Source organism: Neofelis nebulosa, chromosome 5, assembly GCF_028018385.1.
Source record: "Neofelis nebulosa isolate mNeoNeb1 chromosome 5, mNeoNeb1.pri, whole genome shotgun sequence".
In the NCBI taxonomy this organism is placed as follows: Eukaryota; Metazoa; Chordata; class Mammalia; order Carnivora; family Felidae; genus Neofelis; species Neofelis nebulosa.
Genome location: NC_080786.1, coordinates 86,216,352 through 86,238,634, shown reverse-complemented (window position 1 = coordinate 86,238,634; position 22,283 = coordinate 86,216,352). Strand labels below are relative to the sequence as shown.

The 22,283-nt window shown below is 44.3% G+C and overlaps 1 protein-coding gene across 2 annotated transcripts; it reads left to right on the top strand.

The window, feature by feature from the left end:
* Nucleotides 1–6,876: 6,876 nt before the first annotated feature.
* On the top strand, nucleotides 6,877–20,360 carry APOD (apolipoprotein D). Of its 2 annotated transcripts, none has more exons than XM_058730914.1 (5): nucleotides 6,877–7,032; nucleotides 10,747–10,889; nucleotides 12,807–12,928; nucleotides 16,430–16,518; nucleotides 18,621–18,919. In XM_058730914.1, exons 2-5 carry the CDS (start codon nucleotides 10,767–10,769, stop codon nucleotides 18,824–18,826), a joined length of 540 nt encoding a protein of 179 aa, XP_058586897.1. In that variant the 5' UTR covers nucleotides 6,877–7,032; nucleotides 10,747–10,766; the 3' UTR covers nucleotides 18,827–18,919. The 2 variants fall into 2 exon arrangements, with proteins under 2 accessions (XP_058586897.1, XP_058586896.1); XM_058730913.1 differs by lacking the exon at nucleotides 18,621–18,919 and adding an exon at nucleotides 19,885–20,360 and having other exon boundaries at nucleotides 6,878–7,032.
* The last annotated feature ends 1,923 nt before the right edge of the window (nucleotides 20,361–22,283 follow it).

Genomic DNA, 22,283 nt, shown 5'->3' with positions numbered 1-22,283 from the left:
TCAATTATACTGAAATACAACTGAATCAATTTCCCATGGAGTTCCACCGATTCTATGTTAGAACCCCTTGATAGCCAAACCCCTCACTGAAAGCTTAAGAAACTCTCCAAGGTCACCCAGCTCTGAAGTGAGACAGCCAGGACAAGGGCCCCATTTCCCTACTCCTGGACCTGGGCTCTTTCCACCAATTTACTTACTATTTTAGAAAATTAAGAAAAACAAAATGGAAATGCTACTCTCTGCATGGAAAACTTCTGAATTGTATGCAAATTGGAAGGTATGGATGAGTTCCTGTTGCCCAATACGTATTCATAAGAACTGACCTTATTTTATAAGGGGTTGCAAAACTGGACAAAGATTGTTTCCCAGCAAACATCTGGAAAAACCTAAGGCCACAGTAATTTGAGGATTCATCTAAGGCACTGGTAACTGGTAGCAGATGCACGGATGATAGTGTTGGATTGTGAACTGAATGGATGTGTTCAATCCCTCTGCCTTCAGGTGGCCTTTGGCAAAGAGTCTGGAACATTAGTCTCTGTGCTATAGAAAACTCACCTCTCCTGCTTCTGTCAACACTTTTCAGGAATAAGCAATTATTGTCATCTTTTTCTGTGGAGAAGGCTGGAAGGTATTTATCCTGGTGGTGTGAACCTCCAACCCTCCTAGCTGAGCCCTTTCACTCCTTTCTATGTGGGGGCAGTAGAACATAATGGTTAAAAGTATGGGTTTAGGGATGCTGGGGTGGCTCAGTTGGTTAGGCACCAGACTCTTGATTTTGGCTCAGGTCATGATCTCATGGTTTGTCGAGCTCCAAGCTGACAATGTGGAGCCTGCTTGGGATTCTCTCTCTCTCTCTCTCTCTCTCTCTCTCTCTGCCCCTCCCCAACTTGCTTGTTCGTGCTTTCTTTCTCTCTGCCCCTCCCCTGCTCACTCTCTCTCTTAAAAAAAAAATACATATATATATATATATATATATATATAGAGAGAGAGAAATATATATATATATATATATATATATACATATATATATATGTATATATATATATATATATATGAGAGAGAGAGAGTTTAGAGTCATACTTCAGGGTTTAAATTCTCAGTACGTCATTTTAGAAAAGTTGCTTAATCACCTCTTCCCACCTTGTTTTTTTAATCTCTCTAATGGGATTATTACCAGAGCCTGCCTTGTAGGGTGTGGTGACAATTAGAGTTAATTTATGGAAAGCCCTGATATTGGACCTGATGTATAACGTTCAATAGTTAGGAGCTATTAGTATAATTAGTTCCAGGCTGAACCTTGCACCTTCCCTCCTAGGCCACTTACTGAATAAAGCAGATGTTTAGGTAGGTGTAATTAGCAGTCACTGTGTTCAAAGAAGCCTATTCACCATGGTCTGAGCAGACCTGTTTACTTTCTCCAACACATCCTGTCAAGATAAGTGACTCAACCGTAGTCACACAAAGTGAAAATCCTGCATCTTCTTTTTTTTTTTTTTTAAGTTTATTTATTTTGAGAGAGAGAGGAGAGAGAGCGCACCCATAAGAGGGGAAGGGGCAGAGAGAAGGAGAGACAGAATCCCAAGCAGGTTCCGCACTCTTGGCACAGAGCCCACCAACTGTGAGATCGTGACCTGAGCCCAGATCAAGAATCAGACGCTCAATCTCTGAGCCACCCAGGCACCCTGGAAATCCTGCATCTTTTTAACACCAAATCCACATACCTCCCTGTGCCTGGTTGCCTCCCCTCTGCTTTCCTTGTTTTTATAAACCCAGAACCCAAGCTCCTCTCAAAACCCAGCCTACCCACCTGTGCTCCGGGGCCCGCTCCCTCTCTCCTATTCAGGGTTGCTCTTGGAGTCTTCAAACCCCCTCCCCCACATAGTCAATACTTCTCCTCTATTGGATCATCCCCATGTGCATGTTCTTAGCATCTCCCTTAACCACTAAGTCTCCTTTCAGCTACTAATTTCTCTACTTTCCTTCAACCTCACAAGAAAATTACTATCTCCATGCTCCCTCCTCAATGCACTCAAATTAGGCTTCCATCCCCACTATCCACAGAGACCGCTATTGTCAAGGGCACCAACAACCTCCATGTTGCTAAATCCAGAGGCCACTTCTTTGCTCTTATTGACCTTTCAGCAAAAGTTGATCATTTCCTCCTTCTTGAAATATTTTCTCTCTCGGCTCTGCGATACCCTGCTGTCCTCTTTTCTTTCTGTCTCCTTTATTGGCTCCTTCTCCTCCCCTCTTCTCTACTACTACCTTTGGTAACCCCACCCAGTCCCATGGCTTTAGAGACTATCTATGTGCTTATGATCCCTGAATCTCTACATCCAGCCCTGACTTTTCCCCAAAGCTTAAATTAGATATCCAACTGCCTCCTTAACATTTCCACTCAGATGTCTAATACGCAACTCAGACATAATTTATCCATGAAGAACTCAAGTTTTCCTCCTGAACTTGCTCCTAACTCAGTCTTCCTAGTTTTTTGTCATTAGCACTAGCATCCACCCAGTTGTTCAGCCTCTGAAGTCTGGGATTCAGTCTTGATTCCTCTCTTTCCTCATCTTCCATATTCAATCTGTTAGCAAGTCTTGTTCACTTTATCTACAAAGCATGTTCTAAATACGTCCACTTCTCTCCATTTTCCTTACAATCACTCTAGCCCAACTCCACACTACCTGAATGACCGAAGTGCCCTCAGAGGATCTCTCTGTAACCATCCTCCAGTCTAGTCTTAGAAGGGCAGCCCGAATGTTCTTCTCACACTCTTGCTTAAAACCCTCCAACAGGGGTGCCTGGGTGGCTCAGTTGGCTAAGCTGACTTCGGCTCAGGTCATGATTTCATGGTTCATGGGTTTGAGCCCCACGTCAGGCTCTGTGCTGACAGCTCAGAGCCTGAAGCCTAATTCAGATTCTGTGTCTCCCTCCTTCTCTACCACTCCTCCACTCGTGCTCTCTCTCTCTCAAATGTAAATATTAAAAAAAAAATTAAAAAACAAAAACAGAAAACCCTCCACCAACTTCCCATTGTCCTTTAAATAAAATCCAAATTCCTCAAAGTGGAATATGGCTTCTGCCTACCTCTTCAAACTCATTTTTAATCACATTCCCCCTCACTCTTTCTATTCCAACCACACAGGTCTCTCTGTCCCTGGAAAACACAAAGCCTGTTTCCTCCTTAGGACCTTTGCCCTGGCTCTTCTCCCTGGAACACCCATCCCCATGGTCCTTGAATGACTGGTCCCTTTTCATCATTCACCTCTCAGCTGAAATGTCAGTTCTCAGAGAGGCCCTTCCTGACCACAAAACTGAAGTGGCCACCCAGACTCTCCCTATCACATCACCTTTTACTGCCTGTGCATTGGACTCTCCTCTGGAAGACAAGAGTTGGGACCTCGTGTTTCTTCTTTACTACATCTGCAGCACTTAGAAGAGGTTGCCATATATTACTGAAAAAGTGAATGAACAGGTAAATGAATTCATACCAGAGCTAGAACCAGAAGCCTGGGCTCCTGCGTCACAGTTCAGTGTTCTTCCCGCCCGCCCCCCCCCCCCCCGCCCCCCCCCCCCCGCCCCCCGGCCATGGCAAGTTGCAGCTTCACTGGTTTTTATTTACTTTTTTTTTGTTTTTTGTTTTTGTTTTTTTTTAACTAAGCTCTAGGCCAAATGTGGGGCTTGAACTTATGACCCCGAGATCAAGAGTCGCATGCTGTACTGATGAGACAGCTGGGCGCCCCTCAGCCTCACCAGTTTGACTGCTTTCTTGCTGTTCACCAGATGTCTGGCACCAGCCAGCGGCCCACTGGTTTCAGCTCCTAGTGATAAAAAAAAATGGCTATAAGGGAACAGGAAGGAAAGAGGGCATCTGAATAAATCATGAGGTACACAATCATCCCCACAGATAATGAGGATGAAACATTCTGTTATTCATTCAACCATCCAGTAACATTTAGTAAACACTTAGTATGTACCCGGCAGTGTGCCGTTTACCGGGGATAGAAACACAAACCTGTGCTGAAGGATCTGACGGTCTGAGAAGGAGACGGTAGGCCTGTGGTGACACCTGCCATGGTGTGAGGCGCCCCAGAACAAATACCACACGTGCTGGAAATACAGGCAGAGAGTGAGGACAGCTGCGCCGATTCGGGAAGACTGATCCCAGAGACTAGAACCTGGGAGCTGAGTCTCCAACAGTGAATACACGTTATTGGAAACTCTTCATCTGGGTTTTCACATGAAAAGTACAGTTGTGTTTCCCCTTGATTTTAACTGAGAAGAAAAACCACTTTGGAAGGGCAGGCAGGATGACCCTGGTAGTTGAGAGAACCACTTATAAATGAAGGCATTTTCACCAGGGGACCACTTAAAAAAAAAAAAAAAAAGATAGGATAGTTTTCTTTTTCTATTTCTTGCCACAAAAAGTCCACCAAAACAAATTCATCTTCCCCGAGGGTCTTGCAGTAAGACCCCTGAGGCAATCACCTAGATGATGAAAGATCACCCAACCAAAGAACTACTTCCCTGTAAAACCACAGGCCGTGTCCTTGAAGAAACGTGCTGTCAGGTAAAAGCCAGGTTTGGCAGCAGGGGAAAGAATGAAGGAGATCTGTGTGTATTGATAGAGAAAGAGCTACGTTATTACATGAAAACAGGCAAGTTTCAGGCCCCTGGATATTATTGTTGGGATCTGTGTAGGAATTTCTGGAAGAATAAATGCAAACACAACGGTTATCTCTGAGGTGTGGGATTATGAGGCACTTACAGTTTGAGGCCTGCGTTTTGGTATTATTTTAATTGCTTACAACAAATGTGTGTGCTATTCTGGAATTTAACAATGAAGATTCATTTAGAGCACAGGTCTGGTTTGTTTTACGACGCTTCTTAAAAACTTGTGCTTGGCTCTACATTCCAGAAACATGCAAAGAGAGGATTGCCCGAAATGATATCATTTGCCGACATTTACGGGAAAAAATAAACTGAGACTCAGAAAGATAACTGTGCTGTTTCTCGCGCTACGACTCCTTGACCAGTACGGTCAGCTCCACAGTTCTTGGTTCAAGCTGCGGAATAAATGATAAAAATATGTTGATCTCCAACTTAACACATTTTGGAAACTTTAGCACCATTGCTTTGTGGAAAACTGTGTGACTCTTTAGGGTAAAGGCAAATAACTCTTTTTATGAGGTTATCAGAGACTAATTGTGTATTTCTTCAATGACAGGCACTTCCTGGTGACGGATGTGATATAAGTAAAGAAGGCACAGAAATTTACAGGATACTAGTATCCCAGAAAAAACAATTCAAATAAAAGTCTCTTGACTATTACCTCTAGTTCTGTTTGCAGATCTTAGAATACTCAGTAAAGTCTTTGCATAGATAGATCCCTTCCATTCAATGTATTGATTGATTACTTATGACGTGTTCTAGCACTGGGGGTACAGCAGTGAGTCGACGAGACAAATTCTCCGCACTTGTGGAGCTTATCTGCTAGCGGGGAAAACACAACAAGCAAAACATACATAAAATGAAGGGTATCATTTCAGGTAAAAGTATAATAAAGCCGGTAAAGTGGTAGTGACACAAGTACTATTTTTGAAAGGTCAGGAAGACCTTTAAAGGAAGTGATATTTGAGCAAGGGCATGGAGGAGGGAGAGAGGGAGAGAGACTGCAGAGATCTTAGGGAAAGCCTTAGAGGATCCCAGCAAGTCAGGGCCTGAATGGAAATCCTAATTTCTCCTTTTTCTGAAAAGGTAAAGAACATCCCAAAGAACAAGCTTTGGTATGTGAAAGATTCACTTTTGTTACTGTTGTTGTTTTTTTTATCTTTATTTATTTTTGAGAGAGAGAAAGGGCTAGCAGGGGAGGAGCAGAGAGAGGGGGGACAGAGGGTCAGAAGCAGGCTCTGTGCTGACCGCAGAGAGCCCTATATGGGACTCGAACTCATGAACCGTGAGATCATGACCTGAGCCGAAGTTGGATGCTCAACAGACTGAGCCACCCAGGTGCCCCATGGTTATTGTTTTAATGTTTATAAGGCCTAGTGCTATAAATTTCTCTCTATTGCTTAGAAACTGGAGAATGCATTTTATTCAGGAATCTGTCTACTACAAAGGTACTCTCTTCTCTACAGGCCCCTAAAAGCCTCCTGCCTTATCACAAAGGCACAGAATCCAAGTCCTAAGATTCAAAACTGCTCATTCCACAGAGAGAAATGGGGCCCAGCCCAAAGTGTCTCTGTGGAATGAGCAACATTAAATCCACTCTCATCCCAGGCAGGGAGAGGCCGCCTAGATGGTGAAGCTGGGAGGCTCCCGAATCACAAATCACGAAAGGTCTGGCATTCTCAGCTTTTAGCCCCAGCCCCTTCAGAACCGGTATCTCCCCTATACACCCAACTTTGGTGGAGACAGAAATGAGAGCCTCTGCGTCACCATGGGGAGACTGAGCCTCAGAGAAGTGGATGGCTTGTCCAGGATCACACAAAAAGCCATCTCTAATTCTTACCCTTCACTCTCTAGCCTGAGTCACATTCCAGGCCAGGGACCACATGGGGTGCCCCATTTCAGGAAATGAGGTTGTTGATTTTTCATTTACACAAAAATGAAAAATAAATACCAGATGCTTGAAAACATGTTGCAGCTCATCTTACTGGAACTCTAAAGTGCATTCTGACTGAGAAAATTAAATTAGAAAATCCACACAGCAAAAAAGATGTTTTGAATGAAATGCACTTTGTCTTTCCCTCTCTCACATACACACAGTATCTCATTGTTTCTTTTTCAGGGAGCAGCTGTGAAGGAAATTGGGGGAGGGAGATGGACAAAACATCCCATCTTTGTGTTTCATACAGAACTAAGCTTTTAGGCCAGCCTTCCCGACCCGGAGTGGGTGTGGCATGCGTTAAAATTAAAGGTCAGTGTCCGAATGAAGCTTATAAAATAGCTTGGGAGAAGCGGTCAACAAGACCACACATCTTAAATTGGATGAGTTTGCATGTGGAAACTGCCTTCATCTTGACAGAAAAGGTATGTACTGTGGTTTTCATTTTCGCTTTTGTTAAAAAGTGCTTAGAGACAGGCTTGGCTTTTACTTTCCTCCTTTCAGCTAAAAATAATAACAGCCACGATTGAGGGCTTGTGCCAGTCGCTCTGCAAAATTGGTCTCATTTTTCCTCAGACCACCTTACAAGATAGAACCTCATTAGTGCCATTTTTCAGATGAGGAAACTGAGGTTCAGATATCCTAAGCAATAGGCCAACAAATGGCAGAACTGGGGTGCCAACCCAACGTTGACCTACCTCAATGGCTTGTGCTTGCACTATGCATTCTCTTCTGTGCAAGCAGACAACGAGAACATTTTCCATAACCAATACTGTACTAGATGAATTCTCAAGGAGTTGTCGTCCAACTGTGCATTACAATAAAATTTACCAAAAAGTGAACTGTAATTCATTCTGTGAATTGGAAAACACATTTGACAATATGGCACAAAAATAGTTTCTTAAGAAGACATATTTTCTTGTTAGAGTCAATAGCTAAATGGGTTATTTAGACCGCTTGGCTTATGGAAATGCATTTTGTTTTATCATGTGAAATCTAAAAATCTAGTCGTCAACGTTCTGCAGCTTTTTCAGAGCAGGTACCTTGCCCGCACTAACACGCAGGTGTTGGGAGAGCAGGCTCCTAAGAGACCTGGCTAAGTTCTGGCTTCACACCTTATCAGGAAGTAACCCCTGGGAAATTAACATCATTGAGTACACAGAGAATGTCATAGCAGTAGCCTTCTAGATAGGATGTTATGGAGATCCAGTGTGTGGCACATGTGAAAAACTGAGACCCGGGCTTCTCCATGGGGAAGTTCGATGAGTATGAGTACCAGCTCATAGAGTCTATGCTGGCCCAGGGCAGATGCACAATAACCTTGGTAGAATTATTATTAAATAATTTAATATTCAGTTAAAATAATATTTAAATTCTGTTTATTTTTAAAATATTTAAATTCCCCTCATTAAGACAATCTTCCCGTTAGTGTTAGAAGACAGAGCAAAAATATAGGTCACGCCTACCCAAGTTCACAGGTATAAGATAATAATGCGACTTACCTTTGATGCTGGATGGGGTTGAGGCCCTAGAGGGAGGGCCTCAGGCTCATTGCCAAGAGGATTCTTGGCTTTGCACAAGAAAGAATTTCAGAGCAAGCCATTTAGAGAAAGGGACAAAGATTTATTAAATATAGAAGAAAGGAGCTTTCTTACAAAGTAGTGGTCTCTCCTCCCAGTTGAGGAAGAGGACATCCCTTTGCCTCTAATAAATGGTTTTATAATTTTTTTTTTTAATTTGCTAGCGTGTAGGGAGGGGCTTACTCTTTAATTTTGGGTTTATCATTTTTATTGGGTGGTGAGTTTTTCCATTGTCTGGGGATTATGAAATTACCCACAGGGAACAATTTTAAGAATGTCTGACCTTTGTGGCTTTTAGTGCTGGAGGGAATGGAATCCTGTGGTCTTCAGTGAGTTGGATCTTGTAACGCTTTTTATGACCTGCTGACTGTTAGGTTAAGGGTCAGGCTAAAACCAAAATGGCTTTACTTTGGTCAACTTGTCTCCCGAGTCTCCCTTCTCTCCTGCCTCACTCACCATCAGAAGGTACTCAATGAGTGCTGAGTGAACTAGAATGGACGGGACGTGGAAAAGAAAGTATGGATGCCATCAACCCTTTCTATCACAAAAAGTTTTAATCATAGGAATAAAACTACTACAATAAAGAGACATCTTTGGAAGAGCTATGTAAGCAAGGCTAAGAATTAGCCTTGCTCTGAAATCCTCCTACACAGCTAAAGCACATGTTTCAGCCCATAATAGAACATTTTGTAATAAGATATTTGTCAGAGTAAGACATGGAACTGACTTTTGGTGTTAACTGTCCCATGGTAAAATGACACTCATCAGGTTACAGAGGTAGGTGTTTACTGAAAGCCACCAAAGGTGGTGCACAGAAGGAAGCATGGCTCAGGGTCACTGCAGGACGGACAGCCACAGACAGTACCTGAGTCCCGGCCCTCTGCCCCTTCTGGCACTCAGCGTGACATCTGTATTCCCAGGGGCTGAGGGGTGGGGTGGAGAAAGGACCTCTTAAGTCCCGCCAGTTTGGGGGACCCTGTAGAATGTGCGTAATGTGTGACCATCCTTTGAGGTAAGATCTTCTGGGCAAGGCACTGAGCTTGAAGCCTACTGAGGCCCAAGAGTAGAGCTGCGCGGTTCTAAGAATTTCTTGGAAACGGATACAAATTTTTGTAAGTTTAGACAAATCCATCCATCGTCTCCCAAAAGATTAAAAGACAGGTGTTGTTTACGTGGTGGTAGGAGCTAATGGAAAATGGATTCTCAGAGAAGGTGGGGTCCTACCACAGACTTGGCTTGCTCAAAGGAGGCTCAGCGACCACCCCGCCCCCACCATCCCCAGCTGGCAGTTTTACTTGTTATGTAACTGTTCCTTTGAAAATGGGGCGATAAAACCTCCAGAAGAAAAGCTATTGATTATTAAAGGTTATTTGGAGGTTTAACCATAATAAAGTGGTTATAATTATTCCTGTTATGACACATCCTTTTAAATGCTCAGATCTGAGAACATTTTGCTTGCGTTGATTCAGTCTTCTTTATTGCGGGAGAAAGGCAAAGAGCTAGAAATAGCTCTTGTGCAGCTACAGGCAAGGAGTCACAAGGAGGAGAATAGACTGAAGGCAAGTCAGTGAAAGAAGCAGGGAAGGGTGCCCGGGCTGAAATGCGTGTTGCCAGCTATTAGTCCTTCTCTAGTTAAATGCATATCTACGTCCCTGTCAATGCACCGTTAAAAGAAGAAAAAAAAAAAAAAAAAAGAAATGAACATCTCTGAGAAGTATCCCCAACAGAATGCCAAAGAGAAATTCAGGAAGCAGTTATTTGTTTCTGCTTTTCACGATAATAATAACTAGCATTTATTAAGGATTTCTCTGTGTCAGACTTCACCCTAAATACTCTTTCTATAGTATCTCATTTAATTCTCACCAAACTTGGTGAGGTTGGTATGATTATTACCCCCACTTAATAGACCAGGAAACTAAAGCATAAAATGTACAGTTATACTTAGCGTGTGGCAAGGTCTGCATTCAAACACAGTCAGGGTGACCCTGGGGTCCCCAGCACGCCACAGCCTGTTAAGGTTTCAGGCCTACTCCTGGGTTGGTAAGCAGCCCAGCAAGATGGGGCAGGAGTGGGGGGGTGTAGATCAGGGAGGCTCTTCTCTTATGAATCTCATAAGATACTAAACGTGCATGGTTTGTGCTCATTTTTTTCTCTTGCATGGTTCACTTGACCGCTTCGACCTCCCCCTCGGCCTATCCCCACCCCACATTGTTTCTGTTCATCAACAAGTATGGACTGTGCCTGACACTGCCAGGTTCTGTGGGCTCCCATCCTTGAAAAATGCATAATGGAGGGGGAGCAGTTGCAAAATAAATCCAACGAGCTCTAACACCAGGCAGAGTGTGCTCTAATGGAGGTACAAAGGTCGGGAGATGCTCCCAGGGGTGGAAGGCCTCACAGCAGGGTTGATGATGACGATTCAGGTGGCTCTGCAGGGTGACCGTTCAAAAGGGCTCAGGGGAAGGTCCCCAGAGAGGTCCCCAGAAATGTTCCCCTGGTGACTGCGTGTCCTCAGGGGGCTCAGAACAACTCTAGCTGCTTTGTTTCTCCTGACCCCAGGTTCCATCCAGAGCCCCAAGATGATGACGGCGTTGCTGCTCTTTTCTGCTCTGGCCAGCCTCTTCCGTGCCGCAGACGGACAAGCCTTTCACCTTGGGAAATGCCCGACTCCTCCGGTGCAGGAGAATTTTGACGTGCACAAGGTGTGGCAAAAGTCTCAACTCCCGTTTGTTTTGCCTCCCATTTGAATAAGCATCCTCTAGGATTCAGTGTTAGTTTTCTGCTTTGATTGCCACAGCAAGCCTTGGGGTAGGTACTTATCTTACTGGGGCATCCCCCAAAGCAGGCTCTGAGACCAAGAACTGGGGAGCAGAGGGTTTTGGGAAGCTGATCCCAGGAAGCACTGTGGGCATGTGGGGAAACTGAGAGAAGGCAGAACGGCAATAAAAGATGGCATTCCTGAACAGTAACACTGTTAACAGAAGCATTCAGTCCTGCTGGGAATCCTCTGAGGAAATGTGTAGAATGTTCCTCAGATCGTCCCACGGAAACGCTTTTCCAAAAGCGCTGCATGTACTATTATTGTACGTTCCCATCAGCCGTGTATATAATACCAATTTCTCCTTATCTTTGTCGACACTTGCTATTGTCATCTTTTTGGTTGTAATCATTTTTACAGGGTATGAAGGGTATCTCATCGTGGTTTTGATTTGCATTTCCCTAATGGTTAATGACGTTGAACACCTTTTCGTGTGTTTATTGTCCATTTTTATATCTTCTTTGGAGAAATGTCCATTTGAGTCCTTTCCCCATTTTTAAGTTGGGTTACTTATCTTTTTAATTATTGAGCTCTGAGAGTTCTTTATATGTTCTAGATACAAGTCTCTTATCAGATACATGATTTGAAAATATTTCCCCCCATTCTGTGGATTGCTTTTTCACTTTATTAATGTGTCTTTTGAAGCGCAAAAGTTTCCAATATTAACGGAGTCCAATTTACCTATTTTTCTCCTTTCTTGCTTATACGTTTGGTATCTAAAACACCATTGCCGGGGCGCCTGGGTGGCGCAGCCGCTTAAGCGTCCGACTTCAGCCGGGTCACGATCTCGCGGCCCGTGAGTTCGAGCCCCGCGTCAGGCTCTGGGCTGATGGCTCGGAGCCTGGAGCCTGTTTCCGATTCTGTGTCTCCCTCTCTCTCTGCCCCTCCCCCGTTCATGCTCTGTCTCTCTCTGTCCCAAAAATAAATAAAAAAAAACGTTGAAAAAAAAAAAAAGAAAAAAAAAAAAAAGAGGGTGTGTAGCAATCCATTATATGGATGTGCCATAATTTATTTACCTAGTCCCCTACGAATGCTCAGACTCTAGTTTCCCATATTTTGTTCTTACAATAGTACCACAACAAATAACCTCATATATGCATCATTTCTTTTTCTTATTATCAGGAGGTTACATTTCCAGAAGTGAAATTGCTTTGCTAGATATTGCCAACTTGCCCTCCACGAAGGTTGTAAATTGGAGCATGTAATGGAACTGTGAACATGCCTTTCTCCCCCTCCCCCACAACAATGCACACTTCTTTAGAGTTGACTCTGTACACGAAGTTATGAACTGAGACCATGCCCCCCGTGGTATCAGTCTTCTAAGTCCTGATCACCTGCCAAAAGCTTTTGTGTCCACCTCCCTGTGCGAGGTCTGATGAGGAGAATGCAACCAACTCTGGAGTCCCAGTTCCCCGCAGTGAATATATCTGACTTGCACACAACTCAAAGATGCCTCGTAGAATCACAAAACGTTTGAGATGGCACCTTCCATCATCTGGACTGCTCGCTCTCTTTCACAGAGTTTAGAATTTCACATAGATTTTGGCTGGAGGGGCCACTGACAGCATATCTAAATAAAGAGCACTTTAGGAATAAAATGTGGCATTCAACCAAGGCCTGCACATCCGATTCACTTACTCTCATTTGAATCAATATCTTGCTCAGTTGCTGTCAGAACAATGCAGCCCATTTTGCTTGGTTTCCCCAGGAAAGGGCTCTGCTCTAAAAGGCAACAATAGGGAAGAGTTTGCAGGTCCCCAGAGAGCCATGGGGTTTTCTCCGCTTCTTGTTACCTCTGCAGTATCTTGGACGATGGTATGAAATTGAGAAGATCCCAGTGAGCTTTGAGAAGGGAAGTTGCATCCAAGCCAACTACTCGCTAATGGAAAACGGAAACATCAAAGTGATAAACCAGGAGTTGAGGTGAGTGGCTGTGGTTTCAGAAGCAACACAGTCCTGGAGCCAGCCTGCAGAGAGTTGTCCTGGGGTGACTGGGTGTCCTTGCAATCTCGTTGAGGGGGGTGATGCAGATGTTGCTGGGTCTGCCCTGCCTGCTCACAGCAGGTCCTAAGATCAAAGTTTTTGGCAAGCAGAATGGTGGGGACGAGAAGCCACTCATTTATTTCCATGACCACTTGCTGAGTGGTACAATCTTTTGTATTGTGGACTCCCTTGAGTGTTGTGTACTTATTATATGTGTACTGCCTATGAGAGGCACTAGGAACTCAATGGGAATCCAAACTGCAGGGTTCCTGCTCTCATAGCAAAATAGATACTCTGGTAGCAAAGGACGAGGGGGAGGGGGCACAAGGGGGCTGGGGAGGGGGACCATCTCATCTGATCTCCAAACTAAGAACGAAGCCCTTTCTATATTATCCACTAACAGAAGACATCCAGCTCTACCTGACTCCTTCCGGGAACTGGGAGCTCATTGCCTTCCATGACAATTTATTTCATCTCCAGACAGCTTTAATTATTAGAAAACTCCTTTTCTTGTTAAGCAAGAATCAAATACATGGTCACATTCTAGGTTATGGGAACAGGATCGCCTATAGAAGTATACTTTTCTGATACTGAAATACAGATTTCTATTTGATATGAGAATTCATACTTTAGAAAGCAAACAGAAACTTTAAAAAGCCGCAGAAAGAGCTCCTACCAACCTTCTATCAACAAAGATAAGAGCAACAATAAACAATAGTAACAAATACTAAGTATTTCCTAAATGCAAGGCACTATTCTGTATGTGTATGTATATATACATGTGTGTACATATATGTATATATGTAAATGAATATATATATTTATTTAATTCCCATAACAACCCTGAGGTAGGTACTATTATCAACCCCACACTTATAGATGAGGAAACTGAGGTACAGAGAGGGAAAGTAATTTGCCCAAGGGCCACACAGCTTGTAAGCAACAAAGCTAAGATTCAAACCCAGGGAGAAGTGAAATGGGGAAGAGAACAGAAGACAAATGGAAGAAAGGCTGGGGTGAAGGGCTGTCCTTCTTGTTCCCTACAGGAACTGAGAACTGTGCTCAACTCCAAGAAAACAATTATAACCCAGCATGGAAGTTACTCAGGCTCCAAGAGGCTTTGTGTGGCCATCTTGTTATCCACTAAGCTTTCTGTGAGCCAGAACATAAGTGGGTTGACTCCCTGCCTTCATAAACCATAGAAATAAAGTTAAGAATCTCAAGGGCCTCTAAAGATAAAAACAGATAATTCGAGTCCAGAGAAGGATTGAGATGCAGACCTCCATCTAAAGTTGGAATGACTTCATTTCAAATATTTTGTCCCATTCTATGACCAAGAGTCAGACAGTGACGTTGATCTCAAAACCCACAAGATTTTTCCACCTCTCCTTCGGAGCCGGCCAGGAGTCCTCTTTAACTGTATCTTGAGTATTAGGTTGCTCTGCCTGTAGGGTCACGTTTGTTTAAGATACAAGGGCACATGGAGAAAGATTTGCTGGTTCAGGAGCATGATATGGCTTCTCCTTTCAGGAATACTACAGGATAGGCAGAGGCACAGCACGGAGTCTGAGCAAAGTACTCTTAGCCAGTGTCAGAGAATTTGAGGGCAAAAGCAGCTGGCACGGGGCTGGGAGCCGAAGGGCTCAGGCTTTGGAGTTAGGCTGCCCCATTTCAAATCCTGGTTCTGCCAGTTACTAATGATGTGATCTTAGGTTAGTTATGGTAATACTCTAGGTCTCAGTTTCCTCTCAGTAAAGTGACATTAATCATAGAACCTCCCTGCATAGGGCTTTGTGAGCATCAGATGAGGTAACACATGTAAATTGCTTAGAACAGGGTTTGGTGTGTAGTAATTAATACTATGTATTACTATTAATCTGCTTAGACCCTTGAAAATACAAATGTATTTTTCCCATGAACAAATTGTGCATTTATGATCACTGACTGGTGTTTTGAAAACTGTTCTGACCAAAACATAAATGATGATGAAAAGCAGGAAAGTCTGCTGAGAAGAGGCTGGTTTGTTGCTAAGCAACTGCATGCAGATAGAAATGGACCATCTTCCTGTTCTCCCAGCTGAGTTTCAGGTGACAGAGGAAGGGATGGTTCCCAGCCCTACTTGATGATAAACAGACTATGCATCCAGGAGCATCTGAATACATTTCTCATCCTTCCTTACCTGTTGCTTATTATCTGGTTTCTGAGACATCCGTCACCACTAACCATAGCCTACTGACTTTCTAACACACACTGTTGCTCTAACTTTTGTTCTGTGCCCCCTTGAGGACTGATGAACAGGCTCCTCCTCTGTCAGCCTCCTAGGAAGACCACTGTGATATGTGAGCACCCTCCCCTCGGTGCCTCCGTCCCCAGGCATTTCCCCTCTCCCCCAGGTCCACAGAGTCATTGGGAGTTGCCAAAAGCTGGAGCCACTCTTTCAAAAGAGTGAAAGTATTTCATCCAATCGAAGACCATCACTTTTAAGATTCACCACCATTTTATATACCACTAAGAAAGAAATGACACTGCAAATTGTAAGGTGGCATTTGTTGCAAGACGTGCATTTCTGCACATTTAATGTCTCTGAAAATCACTGAGATGAGGTTAATATTTCCTCACTGCCTGCTTTTACCTGGCCTATGTTGAAATCTCCCATACTCAGTCAGAAGCTTGCAGGCCTGGATAGGGGTCTCAGAGCTCAGGTGTATGGATGGCTTTATGGGTCATATGATGTCATATGATGTCACTGAGGCCCCAAGAGCAAGGAAAGCGTGCAGATCTCCAGACTTTGAGTAATCATGTCAGTCCTTGTTTTTCCCTTTGGCCCATTCTCATTTTTTTTTATAGTTTTTTTTTTTTTAATTTTTTTTTTTAACGTTTATTTATTTTTGAGACAGAGAGAGACAGAGCATGAACAGGGGAGGGGCAGAGAGAGAGGGAGACACAGAATCTGAAACAGGCTCCAGGCTCTGAGCTGTCAGCACAGAGCCCGATGCGGGGCTAGAACTTACGGACCGTGAGATCATGACCTGAGCCGAAGTCAGACGCTTAACCGACCAAGCCACCCAGGCGCCCCATGGCCCATTCTCATTTTTAAAGAAGTAAATCTTCCTGGTGTATAGGGTTGTTTTGTTTGTGTTCCCTTCTCTTTTACTCCCTCCCTCCGCAGCCTGAGAGCAGGAAATGCCCTTGTAGGACTCAAAACACAGCACAGAAGTGTTAGGGCCTAACATATCATCCAGTCCTGGAGCATTTCAGTTATTGCTTCTTATCACCCAGGGCCATCTTCCTCCGCTTGGTCTCAGAGACAGTGACAAAGGAAAGAGCCTCCCTAACCAGAAATCACAATCTTGGCCACCCTGATGCTTAGTGGCCTTTCATTGATTTTTGGCTTCCATTGAATTAAGGCGTTTTGTTTTGTTTTGTTTTAACTCGTTGCAGACCGGATGGAACTGTGAATCAAATTGAAGGTGAAGCCACCCAGGCTAACCTCACAGAGCCTGCCAAGCTGGGAGTTAAGTTTTTCTGGTGTAAGTATTCACTTCTCTCAGGAGGTTTCAGGGATAGGAGATATGCAAACCAAAGGCTAGAGCCCTGGGTTGAAACACTCCTGTCATATCTGAGTGTCACCTATAGTGTCACCTATAGTGACTCAATGCATAATACTTTGTTGAGCACCTACTATGTGCCATGCTTGGGTCTAGGCACCAAAGATGTGATGATGAGCAAGACACAGCTGGCCCTTGGCCCTGAGAGGCTTATATCCCATGTGGATACTGACAAGTATGCAGGCAAGTTACTGTAAAACTACCGTGTTTCAATAAAGGCAGCACAAATTGTAGCACCCGGGGAGAGCAGTAGGGCACCAGCCTAGACTAGTTTCCCAGAGGGAATGGAGGCCTGAAATATTAGTAGCCAGTAGTAGTTAGTTGTTAGTAGTGGTATTATCAGCAGAACAACTCACATGTGCAAAGGCTTGGACACAAGAGATGACGAGAGTGAAGGTAAGTTTGAGCCCTGGCTCTATCTGCCACTTTCTCACCACACTTTAGGGTTCCCTGAGAGATATTTGATCACGAGCATTTGTCCTCTGAGCTCTGGCTTAACCGGGGAAAGGACACAGACAACAGAGAAAGCACCAAATTTTTAGTTTACTGTTGATATAGATACACTGCAGAAGCCAGCTCAGAAATGTGAGACTTTCTTTTACCGAGAGTGCTTCAGGGCCTCTCTCCCCACCCAAGGGGCAGACACCGCAGTCACAGCTGTAAGAAGAATCACTGTCCCCCAGCCCGCTCCCCCTTCAAGTCCCTAGAGTAGGGCAGTGAGGAAGTTCTTATTTTATAGACCAAGATAGGAATGCTGGGAGATGAAAATGATTCTTCCCTCACATGTGACCATGGGCCAACTAACTTCACTTCTGCGTCCAGTATTCTAAGGGTAAATGAGATAGCACATGCTCTGTAAACTGTAAGGGACTTTGTGCATCTCAGCCTTTCTTGTTATTTTTACAAAGAAGAACGTCAAAGTGCAGAAAAGCTAGGTGATATAGGCAAGGTCGCTAGACCATTTAGAGGCAGAGTTGGGACCAAAACGAAGGTCTCCCAAACTCTCCACTGAGGAAGGGGGGATGGGAGTGAAGGCCAAATACTATGTGCACAACCTTCACAAGGAGGCCGGCAACAGGAGCTAAAGGAGGCAGGAGCTGCTGGCAGGGGAAACAGAGGAGGAAGAGATTCACTGTGGTTGAAGGCATCAGATGTTTGCATTGGGTCTTCCAGGGTGTGAAGGAGACTATGGGAAAGGCTTTCCCAGGAGGAGGAATGGCTTGAGGAAAGGTCTGGAGAGAGAAGCCTAGAGGATGGGCGGGTACATGGAGCATGAGACAAGACTGGGAAGAGCCTCAAAAGCCATGTAACGAGTTGACGTGCCTTCCATAAGCAGTAGGAGATGGTCAGAGTTTTCTAATAAAGAGATGTGGAAGTTTTCTTTGCTATGAGGAAATGTCTGGGTAAATGTATGCTTGAGAGCTAGACCCTGTGGGAGGAAGACAGCGTGTGAATGTGTGGCTCTGTGCAGGCGGGGCGCGTCGCCTTGGCAGGAAGAGGTTGGAAGACATATTTCCCCCAAACCACTCAGGGTTGTAGAGTTCCCAGTCCAGCTGGGAACACACAAAGCAGTGGAAATTCAAAGGTCGCAAATCTGTGATGAATACAAGCTCTCAATAGTGAGCCTGGCAGGCAGGCACCAATGGTGCTAGAAAGGTAAGTCAGGGCCCACTCAGTGTGGGCCCTGTAGCCTTGTGCAGGCTTCTGTCCAGATGTCCTCCAACTGTCCTTCTGTTTTCATATTTATAAACAGGTAGAAAGTCAGAGGTAGGAGGGACCTCAGTGGGTGGTCATCTGGACTAGCCCTCTTGTGTTGTCCTGATAACCAGCTGGGTCCCTGACACCCAGCCAAGTTCTAATCTCTTACACCCTGCCTCTTTTGTCCAGCTTCTCATGGTCATTCACGAGTGCTGAGATCTGGTTTGACTTAGCAAAGAGAGGGATTATGTTTGAGTGGAGGAGGTGGGTTGCTTGAAACCCAAGAAAGCAGATTGTGTCCAAATCTTTTGTTTTTATGGGGTCAGTTCACAGCTTTCTCCCATTTGGGTCCATTTTCCACTTAACTTTAACAAGTTGGGCTATGACATTTCCTTGGCTTGGACCTTGGCTGTGGAGGTCAAGTTCACAGAGGAAGTCTCTGGATTCAAACGGAGAAGGTAAATCCTCCCTCTCTTGTTGTAAGGACCCTTTAATGCTAAGCTTTCAACACTGTGCAGACCTCTGTCAATGAATCTTCATAGGCCCCTTGTGAGGAGGAGTTTATAACCTGTTACCACCTGATTTACCATATTCTTGAGAGCAAAAGAACTTTCGAAGGTCACACAGAAAGAAAATAAACTCACCAACATTAGCCTTTACTTCCTTTCTCAGACAGGTTCTGGAGGAAATTGGGAAGTACAGACTTGGAAAGCCTGGGGGCCCCTGACCTTGCCATCTTAACTCCACTTAGCTAAGTGGTGCCTCCATACTTACTGGTGCTAAGTGCAGCCTGTTAGTCTAAGAGGTCTGGCAAAACACCCCATTACTGTGGCTTTCTGCAGACTGATGTGTTATCAGGGAGGAAGGATCCAGAAGGATGGCTCTAAGCTTTGGCTGCACATTAGAATCATGGGGGAGCCTTCAAGAGTACCAACCACCTCCACATCAGTCTGGAGAAACATGGCCTAGTATTTGTCAAAGTTCCCATAAGATTCCCACATAAAGCCAGAATTAAGAACCACTACTCTTGGGGTGCCTGGGTGGCCCAGTTGGTTAAGTGTCCGACTTCAGCTCAGGTCATGATCTCACGGTTCATGGGTTGGAGTCCCATATCGGGCTCTGTACTGACAGCTCAGAGCGTGGAACTTGCTTCAGATTCTGTCTCCCTCTCTCTGCCCCTCTCTTGCTTACTCTCTTTGTCTCTCTCTCTCTCTCTCTCAAAAATAAATAAACATTAAAAAAAAAATTGGGGGGACGCCCGGGTGGCTTAGTCGGTTGAGCGTCCAACTTCGGCCCAGGTCCTGATCTCACAGTTTGTGAGTTCGAGCCCCATGTCAGGCTCTGTGCTGACAGCCCAGAGCCTGGAGCCTGCTTCAGATTCTATGTCTCCCTCTCTGTCTGCCCCACCCCCACTCATGCTCTGTCTCTCTCTCTCTCTTCAAAATAAATAAAACATTAAAAAAAATTTTTTTTTAATTTTTTTTAAGTTCTACTACAGTAGAAGAACTAGGATCCTGGCTTCCAGGGTCCTGGAGATGAAGGTTCCTCTTATCCTGGTCCCTCTTAATACTGCTCTCCTCTGGTTCTCAGTGATGCCGTCTGCTCCATACTGGGTCCTGGCCACCGACTATGAGAACTACGCCCTCGTGTACTCCTGTACCACAATCGTCTGGCTTTTTCACATGGATCATGTTTGGATCTTGGGAAGAAACCCTTATCTCCCTCCAGAAACAGTGACCTATCTAAAAGATATCTTGACTTCTAATGAAATTGACATAGAAAAAATGACTATCACAGATCAGGTGAACTGCCCTGAGCCACTGTAAGAGGCTCTAAAGGGAACCTGCCTTCACTCAATGTTGCTTCTTTTGCTTTGCTTCCCCCCACCCCACCCTTCATAAAGACAAACCAACCACGGCAACATTGCAAACACCAGAGGGGAAATTTGAAAGCAGAAGCCTGTGGAGAGAAAAGTCAAGGAACGCTGGCCCAAACACTTAGCCATGTACCATGTTACCTTGCCAGGCTAATAATAAACTTGTTGCTGACCTGCTGTGCTCACAGTAGATTCTGAATTGATTATTGTGGGTTTTCAATTATACGCTTACGTTTGGAGATCCATGAACAGTTCTGTTGAAAGAAACAAAGCACTGTACAGTTTAAGTTTAAAGAGAACAATCCTGTTTCTGGAAAGGGAAAGCAGACCGAAATGGCCTATTATGGGTGACCTGAGTACAGGTGCCACATCCTACAGTAGACACTCTTTTTTTTTTTTTTTTTTTTTTAACATTTATTCATTCCTGAGAGAGAGAAAGAGAGACAGAGCATGAGTGGGGGAGGGGCAGAGAGAGAGGGAGGCACAGAATCTGAAGCAGACTCCAGGCTCTGAGCTGTCAGCACAGAGCCTGATGTGGGGCTTGAACTCACGGACCATGGACCACGAGATCATGACCTGAGCTGAAGTCGGACACTTAACCGACTGAGCCACCCAGGTGCCCCCAGTAGGCACTCCTTTAGGGGGAATCATTTGGGTTTTCTGAGTCTCTGACAGGCAGTTTCTCTGAAGTATTTACTTTCTCATCAGGAGGTCTTCAGAGTCAGGCTAAAGAATGGGACCATCTTGGTGTCTGTGCAGGAGAGAATCTATAAGGGAGAAGACTATGGGGATTTTTTTTTTTTTTTTTTAGAAAATCAACTTTTTTGGGGTCTCTCATTCAACGGATATTTACCGAGGCCCAACTGCATTCTGGGCATTGAAAAATCTAGAACCCTGTCATCCTGTGGAAGCTTACAGTCTAGCAAGGGAGACTGACAAGTAAAGATGCAAGTATAATCCAAGCTGAGGAGTGCAGCCCCACCTCTGGGTGTTCCAACTTCGGACAATCAGGAACCACCTTGAGTTGTTGTTTTGTTGTTGTTGTTGCTGTTTTTGGTTTTTTGGGGTTTTTTGTTTTTGTTTTTGTTTTTCTTTTTTTTTTTTTTTTGCATTATGACTTTTAAAATCGAAAAGACCTCAGAATTATCACCCTGCAATTTCACTTAGTTCACATGGCATTTGTAATCTACGAAGGCTTTGGGTAATGACTCCGAAATTAAGCCATTTGATTAGATTTTGGTTTTTTCAGCATGATCATAAAGTATGAGTTTCCTTGAGCACGTGAGACTCTTTAATGTGTTAACGGTTACAAAAATCCCAAGGATCTCAATATGTACAATTTTCCTTTTGTTACATAAATGCGACCTCAAATTGTAGCTTCCAGTTCTGAAAACTACCTGGCAGAAAAGCAGGAAGGGGGCGGTAGGTACCAAAGCAGATCCTGTCTCCCAGCTCTGCCTGCTCTTGAGCCCTGTGCTATATCACGCTCCTCTTGTTGGCTCCTCTTCTCAAATACGGTTACTCCCAAGAGTGTTAAGCTGCCCGTCTTTCAGCTCATGGTACAAAATAAGTTATGACTGCATTCCTCTTAACAGCAGAGGAACATCAAAGACCATGAAGGTGACTACAGTCTGTCCCTTTTACAGTGTCTTGCCCAACACATAGACTCAAAGTGTGTATGTGAATGAAGTACTGACTGAATGTGTAGATGGATGGGCTTGAGTTTTCCAGTAAAGGAAAAGGAAACCATGAAGCAGGTATCAGGGGTGACTAAACCTGACAAAAACTTTTGGGAATCCAGAGGGAAGCATGTGGGCACCAAGTAACTTGAGGAAACCTGGGGGAAAGAGCAAAAAATTCAGAAGGTAGAGGAAGAGAAGAGAAGTCAGATAATCAGCAAAATAGAGACAATAGTAGAGAGTAAATCCCCACATACCCACTGTCAGCTCTAACAGTCATCAACATGTCACCAGTCTCACTTCGGCTATCACCCGGTGGACCCCAGTATTTTTCCTAGGGTGTTCGAAGCAAACCCCAGATACCACATCCTCTTAATTTGCCCATAACTACCTATGTATAAGTCTCTAGTAAATACAGGTACTTTTCTTTTTTT

Bases quoted from the DNA above. Each gene is read 5' to 3' on its own strand.
- APOD (XM_058730913.1), top strand. From the start codon at position 10,767: ATGATGACGGCGTTGCTGCTCTTTTCTGCTCTGGCCAGCCTCTTCCGT. The intron at 10,890-12,806 runs GTGTGGCAAAAG...TTACCTCTGCAG, and splicing joins AGAATTTTGACGTGCACAAG to TATCTTGGACGATGGTATGA. The intron at 12,929-16,429 runs GTGAGTGGCTGT...AACTCGTTGCAG, and splicing joins GTGATAAACCAGGAGTTGAG to ACCGGATGGAACTGTGAATC.